General features: G+C 39.4%; 1 protein-coding gene across 1 annotated transcript in view; it reads right to left on the bottom strand.

Annotated features, from left to right (window-relative positions):
* The window catches only part of SLC35F1 (solute carrier family 35 member F1), a 409,574-nt gene that overhangs the window by 68,095 nt on the left and 320,741 nt on the right, over positions 1-20,738 (bottom strand). The window contains exon 3 of the mRNA XM_063605436.1: positions 14,047-14,174. Within this exon, the coding sequence (XP_063461506.1) occupies positions 14,047-14,174 (128 nt within the window). The remainder of the gene's footprint in view (positions 1-14,046; positions 14,175-20,738) is intronic.

The following is a 20,738-nucleotide window of genomic DNA, read 5'->3' as shown; positions in this document are numbered from 1 at the left end:
CTTTTATTGATTTATGAACAAACCCATATCCTCAAATGCATTGCCAATGGAAGCAGGCTTTGCATAGTTTTTCTTTTTCTTTTTTCACATGCAAGGACTCTTTCCCACTTTAACCATTTATTACAGGTGAATTTTGTACAGTGATAGACTCAAAATGAGCACGTCTGTCATTGGAACCAGTCAAGGTGTAGAAGTGTTTTCATGTGCATCTATTTGGGCAGACAGCACCAGGGTGCTCTCCAAGGAGCCCATCTAGGCAGTATTGGGAGAATTGGCACCTTAGTAACCACAAAGAAGGAACAGCTCCTGGGCAGGATACTTTTCTCAAACAAGGGAAACACAAGCACGGGCGGGGGGGGCGGGGCGGGGCGGGCAGGAGAACCTGCTCTTACAGTTATGTTTCCAGTTCTATTTGGAGAAGGCTCTCAGAAGATAAGTGCCTTCGAACCTGCCTGGAAGGTGGTGCCTCAGTCTATTAAGGTTGCTGTAAAAAAATACCATAGACTGGTGGCTTATAAACAACATATATTTATTTCCCACAGTTCTGGAGGTTGGTGTCTAAGATCAAAGACTTAGACAGCAGATTCTGTCTGGTAGGGGCCCACGCCCTGGTTCATAGACAGCAGTCATTTCTCTGTGTCCTCGCGTGCATGGTAAAGGGCAGGGGAGATCAATGGGGCCTCTTTTATAAGGGCACTAATCCCATTCAGGAGGGCTCCACCCTCATAATCTAGTCACCTCCCAAAGGCTTCACCTCCAAATACCATTATATTGGGGGTTAGGATTTCAATATATGAATTTCGGGAAGACACAAACACTCAATCTATAGTAGGTGGGGAGGATTTAGATATTGTCTCCAACTGTATTAGTTTTCCATTGCTGCTGTAATAAATGACCACAAACTTAATGGCTTAAAACTGCACACGTTTATCTTACAGTTCTGGAGGTCAGAAGTCCTAAAATCAAGGGGATGGCAGGGTTGCGTTCTTTCTGTAGGCTCTAGGAGACAATCCCTTTCCCTGCCTTTTTCAGCTTCTAGGGGCTGCCTGCATTCCATGGCTTGTAGCCCCTTTCTCCATCTTCAAAGCCAGCAATGTGGTGTTTTCAAGTCTCTCCCTGACGCTGACCTCCACTTCTAATGTTACATCTCCCTCTACTCTGACTCCTGCAAAGGACTTCTCTTCAAAGAACCTTTATGATTACATTGAGGTCACCCACATAATTCAGAATAATCTCACCATAGCAACATCATGAGTTTAATAACATCCACAGAGTATTTTTTGCTATGTAAAGTAACATATTTACATATTATAGGGATCAGAACATCGACTTCTTTGGAGGGCCATTATTCTGCTTACTGTTCCAGCTATGTTCATGCATAATGAAAGGTGTGCCTTGAAAATAATGGAAAGTTCTTTTAAGGGAAGAAGAAAATTGCCACTTATTGAGCAGGATGTGCAGGTGTTTACATATCTAATCTTCTGTAATGCACTGGAATTCACTCATCCAAACACGGTTATCATTCAAGATAGTCACTCTGGAAGGTTATGGTTGTAGTTTAACGAATCTTTCATCACTCAAAAACATATGAACTCTTTGAAATTGCCTCTGAGCACTCATTGGAATATCCTTAATGAAAGCAGTTGCTCATACTTTTTGGGTAGGTTTTACTATTTGGAAAGAACCAAAATGCTGGATTATGCTAGATAATACTTTCTGGATTCAAATGAAGGATAAATTATAAAGAAACTTAGATGACTTAAAACTGGTTCTGAAGGAGATTTCAAAAGAGAAATTCTAAATGGTAGCCACATTAGAATAAGTACATACTATTAAAAGATAGCACTTTGAAGAATGATATATTTGCCTATCCAACCTTATCCACCAAATATGCCAGGCAATTTGTCCATTGGTTCTAAGAATTTAAGTAGGAAACTTTGTGTGTGGTGTAATACTGGACAACAGAAGTGTTTCACTCTTCACAGATTTAGTGTATAGAAAGAATATCTAAAGAAAAAATGTGATTTATTATTCATAGCACAAAATGACTTTTTGATTTATAAGAAATTGCCTAGTGTATTTCCCAGTATATTAAAAATATAAATAATTTGCAAAAATATATTTGAAAATATTATTTTGGGAACACATTCATTGCAGACAAAGCTTAGCCCCTGGTACTGGGAAAACATGATTCCAAGTAGGATACTACCACACTTGTTTGTACAATTTCCGCTGATACTTTCACTCTAAAACAGAGTGGGCTGGAATAATTTTGTTCCTATCTAGCAGCAGCGTCATTAATCTTTATGAGAGTTCACCTCTATTGACTGGCACTGGTCTTACCTGAGATAACACCATAATAGGTCAGTGGCAAAGCTAATTGGAATGTGGGTTTCCTAACCTTCTCCTTGCCTCCAGCAAATTCTTTCACTTAGATGGCTTTGCATGCAACTGAAATTCACCATTCCTCTTAAATTTGTTGTCCAAGAGTAAGAGTGTATAAGAAGATGGGATGGTTAGGCAAAATGTATCTTCTTTATGTATTTTCCTTAAATTGGATTGATGGAAAGAACAGATGAAGTGGAAAATATGTGAGTAACAGGACCTGTCATTTATTGAGCATCTTCTATGTGCTGGAGACATTGCTAAGATAATGGGTGTCCCAGCTTGGCCATCTGACTATCATATGGATCTCAGGCAAGCTTGAGAGCATGAGGAGACCAGTGGGGGCACTGTTAAAAGTCACTTAGTAGGAAGGACTGAGGAATTTCACCAGGGAGGGAGTTAGAGACTACATTAGGAGCTGGTGGCAGGATAAAAATCATAGAACTTTTTTTGTTGGTTGCATCATTTTTGCCTTAGTGGACCATCAAATACAATGTTACATTTGCATACCATGATCACACCAGGGGAAAGGATTTTTATTCTCACTTATAGGTGAGAAAATTGATGCTCAGAGAGAGAAAACAAACATGTAAGGGCACCTCACTGATTTATAACCTGTCTACGTGCACCATTGGAGATGAAAATGACCAGAGAACCAAGTGGCCTGCTTTATTGTCAGATTCATGTTGTCAGTAAAACTTAGGTTTACAGATCCTGTTCAGGTGTCACCTCTGGAGTCCTGTCTGTCACGGGGTAGAGCCAGTCACTCCTCCTCTGTAGTTCCATGGCATTTCATTTGTAGCTCCATTTTACTACATTTCACACTGCATTGTAATTCATTCACTGATCTATCTTCCAGCAAAATAGGCATAAAAGTTTGGAAATTTAATTTCCCCTGTTAAATCGTGCTCCATACAGCCATCTACCTGTAAAACTGAGCCATGAAGAAAAAGAGGGCCAGTCCTTTATAGAACAGAGAGGTCAGTGATCAGCTTTAAAACCCAAAGCTGACTTTCTTGACTTCTTTAGCAAGGAAGCATCTTGGAAATCAGGGTCCTGGAGAAATAAGGGATTCTAAATTCTGAAATTCTCCTTCCAACATATCAATAATCCATACTGCCAACCATATCAGAGTTTCTTCCAGAAAGTGAAAGGTTGCCTCTTCTCTCTAGAGGTTGAACCAGGCCCGGTATCCCTGGAAGGAGGATGGGAGATGAGGAAGGGAGACAAGGAAGTCCATACTAGAGAGAAAGAGGGAGGGAGAGCTTGTCCCTCCCTCCCATCCACTGATTGTGCAAAGAGGAAAGGAGACTGACAAGGGAGAAAGAAGTGTTAAGTCGTATGTGCCCAAGATGTGCCCTCTCTGAAGTCCCAGAGGATAGAGAGAATGCTAGATAGTTTGAAGGCAAACCAAAAAAAAGCACCAGGTTTTTTGGGAGGCACAAGCCCCACACCAAGCTGAGGAAGCCACATCAGAGAACAACTTGAGTGATGTGTGCTTAGCAGAGCACTAAAGCTCCTGGAATTATCCTCAGCTCCTGTGTTGCTGGAAGATGTTTAGACATCTGTGTACCCTGCCTGAGAAGGGGTGCCGGCTGGGAGGTGGGGAACAGTCTATGTTGCAGGAATCACAAAGGTTGGAAACCAAATGCATTCACATCTGGAGGTTCACTTTATCAGTGAGAATCAAGCGCAGGTGGGAGCAGTCCACAAGAAGAGAGAGACAACTGCTGGGAGGAGAGAGCAGCAGAGGCCAGCAGAACGCCAGACAGTAGCTCCATGTCCAGCACAGCAGGTGCACATCCAACTACTAGCCAGCTGCCCCTAGGGACATTAGGCACAGGACCAACATCAGGCCACAAGGTCACACAAACCTACTAGAAATCCACAGATCATCTCAGAAATGAGTGAGGGGGTTGTGATGTCTGAGAGGCTGAGCATTTCTCCAAAAGCAACTGAGTTATCCAAAGAGAGTTTTTAAACTAGAAGGGATTGGCAAGTTTTACATTTAGTCAGTCTTTTCCCTCCACCTACTGCTACTTAGCCAGGTGGAGGGTGTTTGGAAGAAGGTTCACTATAAAGATTAGATCTATTATAGAATATAAAGAAAGTACAGTTTCTTTGGACATCCAAGTGTAGCATGAATGAACCTGCATCCATTCTATGTCTATAATACTTAAAGCTTCTTTGGAGAGGGGATCTTTTTTAGTTATCTTTATATTTCCAGACCGTAGCAGAATACTGAAAAGGTGTTTAGTGTTCCATACCTGTGTCCTGTGTGAATAAATGCACTTACTAGTGATAAAACTACTAGAGGTCACTTGTGTTGCCTTGCCCAATAGCTGGCCTTTAGAAATTCATCCTTTCATTCATTGACTTATTTTCAAATGTTTGATATATTTTTAGCATCTATCACATACACGATACTGTGAAGGAAACAAAGATGAATTGTTTCTGCATTTATTCAAACATTAGGAATTGATTCAGGGCTTATTAAGTTCCAAGTACACAAGTCCCACTTTCAAAGATTTTTACAAACTTGAAAGAGAAAATACACAAATAAACAATTATCATATAGAGTAGAAAGTGACAGTTACTATAAGAAAACTGAAGATGAAGAAATGAATAAAGAGCTCAGACAGGATCAAATACATGTTTTCCAATCTTGCAAACACGGCTGTTACAGAATGTAGTTGAAGGAAAGGGTGAGAGATACGTCCCTTGCTTTCCAATGGCTTTGCCAAAGTTACTAGCCCTTCCCTAGAAATTTCTGCATAAATCACCCCTTAATCTGCATGTAATTTAAAATGAGTATCAATATGACTGCAAAATTGCCCTAAGCTTCTGATCTCTGCCTATGGGGTAGCCCCACTCTACAGGAACAGTCAGAGAGCTGTAACACTGCCAGAGCTGTAACATTGCTGCTTCAATAAAGCCATTTTCTTCTACCTCTGGCTTGCCCTTGAATTCTTTCCTAGGCAAAGCCAAGAACTCTGTGGGCTAAGCCCCACTTTGGGGCTCACCTGTCCTGCATCACCTTCTGTGGTAGGCAGTCGTGGAGAATGCATTTAAAGATGGTGTAGGAATGGGTATGGTAATGGAACTAAAGAGAGATTGACAATAGCTCTTCTGTGTTCCTCTGATGATATGCAGGTGTTTATGCCCCATATCAGGACAAAAGCCTGACAGAAAACTGTGCAGCACCCAACCAAATAGTTAGATTTGAAGTGCTACATATTTAAGTCATTTTCACAATCATGGCAATAGGAAGTCTGGATCTAAGAACTCTGAAAGAGATTTGGAATATCATGTTCCCTTTGGGGGCAAGCACTTTGGTTTTAAAAGCTTTGCCTTTTAATGTACTTTAAGAATATCGTTTGAATAGTCATTAAACTTCCATAGTCCTGCATCAGGGACAGGTAAAAATAGCAAGGATAAAGAAGAAAATATAGCCTTAAGAGCTGAGCTTTAGTCGTAAACCCTGGCTCCTGGGACCCGTTTCTAACGTAAATAGGCAAGCTTTCTCTCTGGCTCATCCACAGAGGTCAACATTTAAGTTGGCTACAAATTTTAGAAGTCTGCTTAGTGACTTTCTGTCATTTGTCATACTTCTTGACTATGGGACCACACTTAAACGAAACCTAAGGGTGGGAGCTGTTTCTCCTGTGTCTCCATGGAGCTGGTTGCAGACTTTTATCATCACGCTTACTGTATTGTATTCTAAGTGTTAACGTAGCTGTCGGTTGCCTCATAGCAGGGCTCAGGTCTGATCAGGGGTTGTATCCCTAGCATTTAGCTAAGGCATTTCTTTTTGTAGAATTGGGGTCCTGCTATGTTGCCCAGGCTTTCCCCAAACTCCTGGGCTCAAGCAATCCTCCTGTCTGAGCCTCCCAAAGTGCTGGGATTGCAGGCATGAGCCACCGTGCCTTGTCTAGGGCATTTCTTAATCAATAAAGTAATACGTATGCCAAATCTACTCATATGGCTTAAACTTGAGACTCTAGACATATGAAAAAGTATAAACAACTTGGCCTTTCTCTGTATTTGATACAACTTAGCCTACAGAAATTAATTAAGAGTGAATCCAGAAAGGTCTGAGAGTTACATAAAGTGATGAGACTAACTGTTGCATGCATATGTTTTATACACCCTGTGGAATTAGTCTTAAGGTTGGATATCACACTGCACATTAGGGAGGGTGGCATTTGTTTTGTATTAATCTCTACTAACATGCCCACGTCAGAGGAGTGGTGCAGAAAATAAAATAATCAGTGTTGGAAGGATTACCTCCTTGTCCTTCACTCCTGATGGAAACTGCTTAAAGAATCTGAAGAGCTGTGAAATATGCACTGTGTGAAAGAGGGGATATGATGTCAGAGGCTCAGACCCCTCAGCATGGTTAGCAAGTGTTTGGGAAATTGTTCCCAATGTGAATGAATTTTAATTACCAAACTATCGTGTTTGAAGAGATACACTTTCTTCTTATTTCACAGAAACGCTAGTTTAATCTGTTTGCATTTTAGTCTGTATGCCTGAAAAAAGATGAATAATCTTTGGATAAGAAGTCATACAGCTAGTATTTCTACTGTAATGGTTCATATAGCACAGTTATAAAAATAGCATAGCTTTGAAAATGTGTCCAAATGTCATTGCTAATCTCTCAGCACAATCTATTCATTCTCCGCAAGTCAAGATACACAAGCCTACAAATGCATCTTTAGAATAAAATCCTTATAAATCCAACATGATAATGCTACCACCTCTCTTTTTACTTTCTAATAAGGAAAACAGCTAGGTTTCTCCACTTCAATATCTTTCTTTCATCATCGTTTTCCTGCATAAATATTATCATTTTTGCCAGTGTTAACTTTTTTTAGCTTCAGATTATAAAGCAAAAGTTAAAAATATTTTTCTCAAAAGATATTCAACATTACTAGCCATTCTGTAAATATAAATTAAAACCACAATGAAATATTACTACATGGCTTTTAGGTTGCCAAAAATAAAAATTAATGGTAACACCAAATGCTGGTGAGGATGGAGAACCAATAGATGTCTCATACATTGCTGGTAGGAATGTAAAATGGTACAGCTACTATGGGAATTAGCTTGACAGCTTCTAAAAGTAAATATGCACTTACCATATGACCCAGCTATTGCACTTTTGCACATTTATCCCAGAGAAATGAATACTTTATTAACGCAAAAACCTGCACATGAATGTTCACAGCAGCTTTACTTATAAAAGCCTAAAGGTGGACACAACACAAATGTCTTTCAACAGGTAAATAGTTAAACAAATTCTGGTTTATTCATACCATGGGATACTACTCAACAATAAAAAAGAACAAACTATTGATACATGAAACAATTTAGAGGGACTTAAGGACATTATGCTTAGTGAAAAAAGCCAATCTCAAAATGTTAAATACTGTAAAATTCAATTTTTATATAGCATTCTCTAGCTGACAGAATTGTATAGATGAAGAACAGATTAGTGGTTGCCAGTGACAGAGATGAAGGTGATGGGCTTCACAGGGGTAGCTCCAAGGGATTTCCTTTGTGGTGATGGGATAATTCTGTACCCGATTGTAGTGGTGGTTACATGAATCTATACATGAGACCAAAGTGCATAGAACTACACAGACACACACACACACACACACACACACACACATGAAAGTAAAAATGTATGAAAACTGCATAAGGTCTGCAGTCAATATCCTGGATCTGTCATTATTCTAAAATAATAGAATATGTCACCATTGGGGAAAGCTATGTGAAGGGTTCAAAGGATCTTATATTTTTACAATGATTATAGATTCACATGAAATTGCAACAATATTTTTACAGTGATTATAGATTCACAAGAAATTGCAGCAATATATATACATTTTCCTCTCAAGCTTCATATATCAATTGTTTGTGACATTTAACCATAAGTGTGGTGCAGAAACTGAAAGGGCAAGAGGATAGAGCAAGGAGTGACTCTTTATGCCTTTTTGTTTACATCTCTGTTTTTGAGAGAATCTGAAAACAAGAGCATTTGGTGCTCTGCCAATTATTAATGAAATCTCTCTTATTAAAACAAATGTGCTTGGGTCACATCCTATCATTTGTTTCCTAAGAAAAATTCAGGTTTTCTTTTACCTACAACATTAAGTCATTCTGGCATTGAAGACCTTCTACAATATGGCCCAGCTTAACTCTTGGCTCTCACTTCCTCTATTCCCTTTAGAGTACCTATTGCTTCAATCTGTTCACATACCAGCCACAATGGTCTTTGAAACTCAAATGTGTCACATTACCTTGCAGATTAAAAATTTTGCAGTGGCTTCTGGTGGTACTAGCCTAAAGACCCAAACACTTGAAATGGCCACCCAGACCTGTGGGGGCTGATCCCTGCCTCTTTGTCTCGCCATCTTGTGCCACTCTTCTCTTTGGTGTCCTTGCCCAGACACGACCCTGCTCGGAACCTCATCCTTGCCATGGTCCATCCCAACATAGGGCCTTGAACACGCTGTCTGCTTAGCCTGAATCTCTTTCCCTTCCAACTAATCTACTCAGTTCCACCATCAGTTCTTCAGGAAAATCTTTCCCAACCTTCCATTTTGGGTTAGATTGCTTTGACAAACGTTCCCATAGAACTGTGTTGATTTCCTTCAGAATGTTTATTCTTGATTATGTCTTCATTCGTTTGGTTATTTGATTAAAAGCTGCCTTTCCCACTTGACTGGAAGTTCTGTGAGAATATGTACAGTATTTATTTTTGCTTACATATACATTTACCACCTAATACAGTGTCTTGAACACGAAGTATTCAGTAATTACTTTTGAAGTGACTGTATTAATCAGATGAAAATAATTGCTCTCCAATCATATTCCTTGAGTTTTGGGACTCCAGGCTTCTGTTATGAGGTTTGTTTCATATGCAAAGTTATACCCACATTTTATCCTCTCCACTTTTTATCCAACCTCATAGACCCATCTGAATGGACACTTTCTTGACTTTTCTTCAACTATCATCTCTGCCTCCTTTGAAAATCATAGCACTTAGGTGTCTGCTCTCTTGCCACACTTGGTGTTACTATCATTAAGCTGTGCCTCTTATCCCCTTTAGAAGTTCATAAGCTCCTGTAGGGCAAGGCTGATTCATTTCTCTTTATATCACCTGCAGTAACTATTGCATTTCTCAGAAGCTAAATAAATGTGTCTTCTTTATGGATTAATATGAGTAAAACACATACTATGTGTTCAATTAATATTTATAGAAACAAGGGAAAATTGTAGTAGGTACTTGTCAGTTCCATCAATCTGTAGTGAGTAAACAGAACTAAATTACTAAACAGCACTATAAACATGGCTCACAGAGGAAATGCCTTCTGTTCTGATCACTTATTATTTAATAGATTTATTTGTTATAGGTGGAAAAATGGTTCTAGAACTGTTAGATTCAACTTGCCTTTTTACTTCCCTGTTCCTTGCTCAGTAAATTACAGTGAGGACTAATTGATATTTCACTGAAATTATTTTTCTTACTACAGAATTAAAATAAACTTTTTCATAGAATGCAGCATTAAATAGGGTGTCAAATGGCTAACTTGAGAAAGATGGCAGGATGGATATAGTGGCAGGTATAGAACATAGGTTTGAACTAAATACCTGAGGATCAGGGGACCAGCTATTAAGAATAAATTGTCACTGTTCACAGGCAAAACATACTTGAAAAAACTTAAAAAAAAACTCACTGAACTTAGGAAACAATTTGTTGTAATTTTTTCAATGCTTAACAGAAAAAAAAAGCCAACTATGGTTCCAAACAGGAAAGTCACTCCTCATTTCCCCCTTAGGTCCATTAATACATTTTGACTCTGGGCTAATGGGTCCAGTTTTGGTGTGAAGCCAACATTCCTCCCTCCCTTTCCCCATCCTACCTCTATGAACATTCTGGGGGCCTCTAAATATAGATAAAGGACCACTGGGAGCTCCTGTGCACCAAAATACTGGAAATCAATGTATACAATTAACTTCTTCAAACATGTATTTAGTATCTAGTATGTGCTGGGGTTTCCTCTAGGTACTAGAGATTCAAAGGTGAACAAGAGATTATCCTTGCTATGAAAGAGCTCACAGTTTGGTGGAGTAGATGGGAATATGCAAACATCCTTCTCAGGTAAAAGACTGCAAATAGAGCTAAAAAGCAAAGCACCTCGGGAGACGAGAGAGAGAGAGACTTATTCTCCTTGTGGGGTTTGTTGATGGGAGATGGGAGCTACACTGGGTGTAGAGACATTGTGGTTTTTCCTCCTGCATCCATCTGTCTCACCTCTCCCTTAATGGGTGACAGATATGTGACTGGCTGGCGTTGATCCCACCCTGACTCTATCAGTGGGTACTGTTCACTCAAAATGCCAGCAGTACTTCTATTGAGAAATGTTCAGCTAAATCAGTGAGAGAAATCTCCTCTTCTATTGATTCAGATACTTCAGGTCTAAGCCAATTAACTCACAGCATTCCCCTTGGCCATTAGTGTGGCCTAATCAGAATACAGTGCTAGACTTTTATTCAATGGTTGTGGGCAAGCATCTTTTCTGTCTCTCATTGGACATGAAAGAAGAAGGACATGTACTCCCAATTTGCGCTAAAAACCATCTCATGACCATGAGAGGAGCCTGCTTTAACATAAATCTAGCAGAAGGGACAGTAGAGGGGAAAGATGGGAAAAACGAAAAACAAAAATGAGTCCCTGATGACATTATTAAGACATTTGGCCAACTATCCTGAAGATCATCCTTTTTCTAGATGTTCCAGTTATGAGAATCAATAAATTCCCATTATTATTATTATTATTATTATTTTAGAGATGGGATCTTGCTATATCACCCAGGACTACCTTGAATTCTTGGCCTCAAGCAATCCTCTGGCCCCAGCCTCCCCAGTAGTTGGGCAGCTGGGACTACAGAGGTGCACAACTGTATGCCCGGCTTATCAAAAGACAGTTTCTGCTGGGCTTTCCGTTATTCATAATTTGAAAGCATCCTAAGGTACAGAGGACCTTGAAATAAATAGGACTTCATTAGGTAGGGGATGGAGACGAAAAGGATATTCCAAGTAATAGAAACACCTTGAGCAGGGTATTAACTTTAAAAATGTAGCAAATTGTGTGTGTGTTTAAGAGAGAGAAACATAGGTGTTTATGGGTCATCTGTAGTGGGAAATATTCTTATACCATTTCTAAGATGAGAAAGGAAGAGGGGAGGTGGAAGGAAAGAAACAATGTTTTTTTCTAGTGACAACTTCAGACTGCACTGAATAATGAATGTTGATATACATAAAGAGAACACTGCCAATAATTTTTATTTCCATAATTTTTTTCAGTGTATTAGTATTTATCATAGAAATATACAATAAGACTTCAAAATTACATTTGTGGTAAATTCACCAATTTCATGAAACTCATTTCATCTGCACACAGCATACCAAATTACTGGTGCAACTATGACGTATCTAGAAGGTTTTTCCATTTTAAAGCTTTATTGTATGGAGAGGTGAATATGAAGGACATTATAACTATCGCTGTTAAAGAAGACATACAGGCTGGGCGTGTGGCTCCTGCCTGTAATCCCAGCACTTTAGGAGGCTGAGGTGGGCGGATCTCTTGAGCCCAGGAGTTCAAGACCAGCCTGGGCAACATGGGGAAATCCCATCTCTAGAAAAACTACAAAAATTAGCCAGGCGTGGTGGCATGTGCCTGTAGTCCCAGCTACTTGTGGGGGCTGAGGCCAGAGGATCGCTTTAGCCCAGGAAGTTGAGGCAGCAGTAAGGCATGTTTCTGCCACTGCACTCCAGCCTGGGTAACAAAGTGAGACAAAGGAAAAAAAAAGTTATGCACTGAATTATTCTCCCTCTGGAATTTGCAACCATTTTGTGTGTGTGTGTGTGTGTGTGTGTGTGTGTGTGTGTTTTCTTAGAATTCATGAGGTCTTACGCAAAATAAAGAAAATGTAACTGGGGGAGTCCTAGGTGATGGCTTAATCATATTTATAATTGGTGTGTTTATGTCTAAATGCTAATTTATGCATGATGCTGTACCAGGTAGATTTATAAATTAACTTTAAAAAAGTCATAGTTCTTGCTTTCAAGGTCCTTAAAAATGTCCTAATAGCATTGACAATGTATAGAGAATAGAGAGTATGAGTATCCCCCAATATATTTTTTAACATAAAGAAATGTTATATATTGTGCATGGAGGCATTTTGTGTCTCTTTTTCATCTTGGAGAGGATGAAAAAGAAACAAGAAGGCCAACTTTAGGGAGAGCAGGGCTCTAAAAACTGGAGAAAAGAAAGTTCTAAAAGGGAGAGAAAGGATTTCATACAAGGAACTTTTTAAAAAGGCAAGTGCCAAGAAGCAGAATGCACTCCTTCTGGAGTCTCATGAGGCATCTGGCTATTGCCTTGTATCTCTTCCAACATCAGTCTAAAAGTCACAGGATGCTAAGGATTAAAGTGACCGGGCAGGCTCAGGTCTCCCTTATCAGTTATCTATTTTCTTCAATATGCACCTTACTAGGAATCTGATCCCACAAAAGCTCTTGGAACACAACGTGCATATGGAGGTGGTCCTGGAAAAATGCTACCATTAATTACTTTCATTTCAAGCTATCTTTGAAGTTCATATGAAAATCAGATGGTAGGAAAACTAAGTCAGGTGTAGATAGTTTCCCACCCACGGTATTTCATCTAATTTTTTCAAGTGCTTTGCTGCTTGTTTCTCCATTTTTGTCATTATTGTTCGTAAGCAAATAGACAAGATGGCAGGAAGTATCAAAGCTAAATTAAATCTAGTATGAGAACAATGTTTTGTTTTGTGTTTTACCCTAGAGCTTTGCAATGGTATGGAATTAATAATATTATCATATAAAAAGAAGTGAAGATGAAACAAAAATAGTTAAGTTTATCATTTACAGTGTAATGAGGAATATATATGTCTGTCAAAAATTGTGAAAAGCGAAGGTAAACTTGCAATTGTGTGTGTGTGTGTGTGTGTGTGTTCATGTGAGAAAGAGAAGGAGAGGGAAGAAGGGGGAGAAAAACATAGTAGCTATCTTCATGCATAACACATTTTAAGAATTGACTCCTTGTCCCTTTAGGAAAAATCCTGTCCCTTCAGGTTGCAAATTCTACATATTAAAAAAGCTAAAAGAAAAGATTATTAAGCAATTTGATTATTTAATCAAAGTCTATTAACATTCTAAAAAGTTATAAGTTGTGATTAAAATTGATTTGTTTTTACATTTATTAATAATTCTCCTGCTAACATAAGATTAGTTGACAGCATTCAAAGCCACAAATTTTTTTTACATTGTCAATAGTAATTGCAATATATTCAAAACAAAGAGAAAAAATATGTCCAATTACACTTAAATTTAACAAATTATTAAGACATATAAATAAAGTTCAAGATAATTTTTATATAACCAGTTTCCCTCTTGTTGCAAAACTCATAGACTTATAGTATACAGAATCTGTATACTGCAGTCTGTATACTATAGTATAGTATACAGATAGTAACTTGTAGTATAGAGATTTTCAAGGACTAAACTGAAAGTAAACTACATCTGGATAGAGGAAGTTGAGAAGGGAAGAAGAACCATTGGTACCTGGATACTGGTCAGAGTTGTGTATTGGTAAGCCTTGACCACCAGATAATTTGCTTCCAGGTCTATGAGTCCCAAAATCATGTACTTCCACCATCTTCGTCGTAAAATTGCCAGGAGGTTTTCTTCTCCTGTGTTACAAAGTTAAGAAGAAATGGGTTAGGTTCCTGAAATAGAATAAATTGTACATTTAGAAGAATTCTAATATGTTGCAACATTATATATTTTTAACCTAAAGTTTACCAAATATTTAAACAAATAACTCAACGTATCAGATACCCACATGTTTTTATTTAGCAAATTAACTTTATTGCAGATTTTGGCTTTTCAAGTTACTTTCTATGCCAGAGTAAGACTGGGCAGGTTATAAGCTTAACATGCAAAACATCTTTTGTGTGTGAATAAATGAAGGATAACATAATTACATCATATGAAAATAAAAGGAAAGGTGTACCAGAAAGGCTGCATAAACACAACATTCCAAATCATCCTAAATTTCAGGATTGTGATAAAATAGATAAAAATGAAAGAACCAAACAGAAAAAGGCCTGTGCTTGGCAGCAGATCTGTAGTAAGACTCTGAGATGCTATACTGAGTTCCTGATCAGCTTTGAATGTTGCATGCACTCTAGTGGTTTGTGGGTGATGGGAAGAGACAGCAAGTTGGGGCATCACTCTCAGATGAAAAAGAGTGCCATTTGACAACACTTTTAATACTGCCAACAACTATAATCTTCACCATCTTGCATTTTAAACTGGTAGCATAAGAACAGACTTTGAATCTCTTAGTTATTCATTCTTATTTTTACATATATTTCAGGCCTGAGATAAACCTTATTTCTCAAGGCAGGGCAATCATGATCAGGAACAATAATAATTCTCTGTAGCCAACCTGTGGGGTCTTCATAGAGGATGTAGATGTACAGAAACTTAGTGAATGGTGACTATATACCATATTTATGGCTGTGTAACAAGATATCCAGAGACAGAGCTGTTTAAAACAAGAAATACTGATTATCTCGCAGTTTCTGTGGGTCAAGAACCAGGTTAGAGCTTAACTGAGTGCCTACAGCTCAAGTTCTCCTAGTAAGTTGCAGCCAGTTGTCAACCGGGAATGCAGTGTCATCTGAAGAAATGACTGGGGAGGGACCTGCTTCCAAGCTCACTCACATGGCTGTGGGTGGGCGTTGGTCCCTTACCCCAAGGACCTTTGTACAGTACTGCCTCAAAACATGGCATTTGTTTTATCCCAGGACGAACAATGAGAGAGAGAGAGAGAGAGAGAGAGAACACCAAAGATGGAAGATAAGGTTTTTATAACCGAATCTCAAAAGTGACACTTCTACCCTACTGTATTATTTAATAAAGGGTCAATAAGTCCAGCCCACATTCAAGGGGAGAGAATTTCATAAGGGAGTGAATACCAGGAGGCAGAGATCCTTGGAGGCCATCTTAGAGGCTGCCTAAACAGTGACACACATCTTTAGTACTAGAGATGTACTTCAGCTGGTCCTTAAAGCCTCAGAAGAACATTGGATCCTCAGCTGTATTTGGACCACTCTCAGAATCAGAGCTACTTATTTCTGCTCTTAGCTGTATTCCAATGACCATGATAATGAGGTGGTCTTTCCAACCCTATGAAGACTTGTGAGCACAAAGCTTTCAGTTACATACAGACTGTCAAAGCATGAGTTGTGGCCAGTTGACAATAGGAGAGAAGGGTCTCTTGACCTTTGGTGGTCAAATCAGTTTGCCAGCCTACTTTTCCAAGCCACACTTCTCATAGCCTTCAAGCCTTCAAGCATGCACAAAGTCTTTCTGTCTCAGGGAACTGCGCTCCCCATCTTGCAAACTCCTATTCATTTTTCAAAATGTAGCCCTTCTCTGGTCTTTTGGCTAAGCCCTTTCCCCAACTGGGTAATGCACATCCATCTCTGATTAATCCTTTCATAGGATTGTGATTACTGACTCTTCACTAGACTGGGTGCTTTTATCCAAAGGTAGAGTTAATGTCTTACTCATATACTTATCCATAGCCTCTAGCATACTGACATATAGCAAGGGTTAGCTAAGTGTTTTGGAGTGAATGAATCAATGAATCGAAAACAAAAAAAAACTGAAATACTGTCTGAGTATGTCAAGAGCCAGTGCTAGAATATGAGTCACTCTTTTCATGGTTTTGCACAGGAGAAGGCTGGCAGATGTGATCCCCAAGGTCAGTTCTTCACCGCCAGATCATTTTGGCAGTCTTTGAACAGCTCTTCTGCCTCTCTGACTTGCCTTACATGTTTGACAATCAACACATTCGTCAGGATTTGTCTTGTCAATCAGTGATTCTCAACCTGACTGCATATTCACATCATCTGGAGAGCTTCTAAAAAGTCCTGGCTGGGCTCGGTGGCTCACGCCTGTAATCCCAGCACTTTGGGAGGCTGAGGCAGGCAGATCACGAGGTCAAGAGATCGAGATCATCCTGGCCAACGTGGTGAAACTCTGTCTCTACTAAAAATACACAAATTAGCTGAGTGTGGTGGTGCACACCTATAGTTCCAGCTACTCAGGAGGTTGAGGCAGGAGAATCACTTGAACCCAGGAGGCAGAGGTTGCAGTGAGCCGAGATGGTGCCACTGCACTCCAGCCTGGCAACAGAGTGAGACTCCGTCTAAAAAAAAAAAAAACCAGAAAAGTCCTAATGCCTGGGACCAGCCTCCCCTCTAGAGATTCTGATTTAACTGGTCTTGGGTGGGGGCCTGTGCATTGCACTGAGGATCAAAACTAGGACTTTTAGATGATTAATTTTCAATGGCCATTCTCATGGTGACTCGAGCTAAGAATCCCAAAGAGATACAACCACAGAGTGGTGAAGACTCTTCATACCAAAGAAATGACCTGAACATTTGGCCCAAAGTACGCTTTCTCTTGTCTCTGGGCCTTTCCATGTGCTGTTTCCTCTGCTTGGACTATTCTTCCTTCTGTCTCCAAATGAAGTCTCAGCATACACACTTCTACCAGGAAGCCTTCCTTGATACTCTTAGCACCCTAGACTGGGCTAGGTTTTCCTGCTGTGTGCTTCCTTAACACCTTTTTTTTTTGAGATGGAGTTTCACTCTTGTCACCCAGGCTGGAGTGCAATGGCACGATCTTGGCTCACCACAACCTCCACCTCCTGGGTTCAAGCGATTCTCCTGCCTCAGGCTCCTGTGTAGCTGGGATTACAGGCATGCACCACCACGCCCTGCTAATTTTGTATTTTTAGTGGAGACGGGGTTTCTCCATTTGGTCAGGCTGGTCTCAATCTCCTGACCTTGTGATCCGCCTGCCTCATCCTCCCAAAGTGCTGGGATTACAGGCGTAAGCCACTATGCCCAGTCAACACCCTTTATTTATACATGGTGCTTATCCTCCTGTCTTATAATTACCTACTTTCTTCACTCTATTACACATTAGATTATTAACAATTTGGAGAGAGCAGAATTGTCTTGGTAGTCACTTTATTCCCAGATCCCACGGTGCATGTCAGGCAGTCAATAAATAACATAAATGTATAAATAAATTTCATGTTTAATAATCTCAGCAATGTTAAATCCCATTGCAATTGAGGCACTGAAAATATATCTATTAGAAACATTCATGTTTCAGCCTATGAGAATTGTTTTCTACTTAGAATGTAGACAACGTGTGACAAAATTAATTTGGTGAACATTTTACACATAATACACTGTACCTTGGACATAAAAAGGTCAATGGCATATTTAACCTTCACACTGCAATTCTAAAGTCACAGACCCTTGTCCCAGTTAATTTACGCAGTGAACACAGAATTGCCAGACTCAGAGCACACCAGCCACATCTCAATACATAGCACTGAAAAAATGGGCTATGGTGCTGTTTGTTCCATCAATCAATAACATATTCAAAGTGTTCTTCATTACATAGATTCAAAGGAATGATTAGTTGCCTTGCCATTCTGCTGAAGTTTGCAGCGCAAAACACCCTAAATAAATGCTTCCATATTGTTTCATTTGAAGTACCTGAAAATAGACAACATGCTTGCTTAGCAGAATTATTCAGGAGGGCAAGAGGAAGGCTTTTTTATTTTTGGCTAAGCAAAAAATGCAACCGTTGAAAAGCCTGCTTGGGGATTTATCTACATGACTCCCATTAATGCTGATCTACAACAGACCATTAAAACTCTTTCTAGAATAATGAAAATACATTCCTTAGAGTCCCCGTGCCAGCACTACCCAAACCTCATGAAACAGGGCCATCTATAAGAAACACCAGTACAGCTGGTAATATGCTAATGTTGTGAAATCCACCCCACCTGTTTTTAAATTAACTGGGAGAAGTAATAAAACCCATGGATGGAAACTTTAGAATTACGGTTTGGCAATTAAGTGCATTCTGTTTACTATTTTTATTATCAATATGTTAAAATATAAGTAAAAAGATTAGAGAATAATCTGTCCTCCTCCCTGATTTAATAAATGTTAACAGTTTGCTGTGTTTTTCTCAGATCTTTATTTTTTGAGAAAGAAAATTTTACAGATGAAATAAAAGCCCCCTCTCTGTCCCTGCCAGATTCCATTTCCATCCCTCCTTCCTCGAATGATCATCTTGATATTGTTTTTTTTGTTGTTGTTTTTGTTTGTGGGGGGTGTTTTTGTTTGTTTGCTTGTTTCAGACAGGGTCTCTCTCTGTCTCCCAGATTGGAGTGCAGTGGCATGACCATGGCTCACTGAAGCCCTGACTTCCTGGGCTCAAGTGATCCTCCTGCTTCAGCCTCTTGAGTAGCAAGCCCAGCTAATTTTTGCATTTCTTTGTAGAGATGGGGTTTTGCCATGTTGCCCAGGTGGTCTTGAACTCCTGGGCTCAAAGAATCCACCCGCCTTGGCCTTCCAAAATGCTGGGACTTACAGGCATGAGCCACCACGCCAGCCTTATCATCTTGATTTTGTTGTGTATCTTTTAGGCTCCTGTTTCTGTTCACATTTCTATGTGTGCATGTATTCAAAATAGTATATGACTTTCTTTCATGTGTTTTTAAATTTTATGTGAAGGTTTACTGTAAATGCTGTAAATATTCTCCTAGGCTTCTTCATGGCTTATCCTTGTTTTAGAAATGCATCCTTGTTGTTTCATGGAGAGCTAATTCATTTATTTTAAATGATGTCTACTATTATGTTTTATGAGTATGCCACAATTTATTCAATCTTCCACTGATAGACTTCTAATTGGTTCTAATTTTTCAAACAATGCAGTAAAAGACATATATTTCTTGTTTTTCTTCTTTTTTTTTTTTTTTTTTTTTTTTTTGTAGATGGAGTCTTGCTGTGTCACCAGCCTGGAGTGCAGTGGTGTAATCTCGGCTCACTGCAACCTCCGCCTCCCGGGTTCAAGCGATGCTCCTGCCTCAGCCTCCCGAGTGGCTGGGACTACAGGCACGTGCCACAATGCCCAGCTAATTTTTGTATTTTTAGTAGAGATGGGGTTTCACCATGTTGGCCAGGATAGTCTTGATCTCTTGACCTTGTGATCGGCCCACCATGGCCTCCCAAAGTGCTGGGATTACAGGCAAGAGCCACCATGCCTGGCTGACACGTATGTCTTTATACACATGTATCATTATAATTGATATAGAGTTTTGTTTTCACTCTCTCTTTAAAGGACTGTAGAGTATGGAAAATGTGTAAAACATAATGAAAGTCATTCTAATTTGAAGTAAGATAGCATTACAACAACTTCAGTGTTTGAGAATAGACAGGAAAAAATCTTGGCCATGTGATTCATGTCTAATTTTGCTAAGCATCTGCAGGATGACCAATCAAATGTGTTTTATAATTTGTTAAACACTTAATAGGATAATTACTATGTGTCAGACAGTGTCCACTTGCTTTATAAATGCTATCTTATCCTCATTAAAACCCTATATATATTAGATACTACTACTAACTCCACATACAGATGACAAGAATGAGACCTGTAGGAGTTAAGTAACTTGCACAAGATCACATAAATAAACCAGTATTTGAACTCATGACAATTTGGCACCAGGCTTCATATTCATTAGCATTGCAATATTTTCTTTTGCCTTGCTGATTTGTAATTATGACATTATCCTCATGAGTCGTGCATTTCTCATTAACGGATCTTTCCTGACCTACTGATCCAAACTCACTTGCAGGGCACCCCACTGCCAACTCCAGGGGTGCCTGTCATACTGGAGTGCTAGTATATGCATGGTGCTCCCCAGGAGTTGCCAGTCCTCAGCTCTGAATCAGCTTAGAGATCAGAATGTGTCCCATCACCATCAGTTCAGTATCAGGGATTTGATGTCTCCTTGCCTGATCTAAGTCTATGAGAGAATTTTTCCTGTGAAATGTGAAATAAGGCTTTAAATCAATTTTTTGGCTTAAAAAGTCTCATTACAAAAATAATCGTCATATGCTCGACTACTTGCTGAGGCCCCAGACATAGTAACAATGGTTGCACAAGGGGTGGGGTGAGGGTGGTAGTGGCTAATAAATGTTGAGGGAATGAAAAGTTTTGCCCAAGGGCTGAAACACAGTCCACATCCAAGCCAATGACTGGAAAACAGAAGAGCCTTGATTCATAGTATTCTTGTTCACCCCAGTGGTAGTCTGAGTATATAATAAAAGTGCTGCAAGACAGCACACTAGATGAATTCAGCTGAG

This window comes from Pan paniscus, chromosome 5 (assembly GCF_029289425.2).
Source record: "Pan paniscus chromosome 5, NHGRI_mPanPan1-v2.0_pri, whole genome shotgun sequence".
NCBI classification, from domain to species: domain Eukaryota; kingdom Metazoa; phylum Chordata; class Mammalia; order Primates; family Hominidae; genus Pan; species Pan paniscus.
The sequence above is the reverse complement of the archived record's forward strand: the minus strand, read 5'-3'. Positions and strand labels throughout refer to the sequence as shown.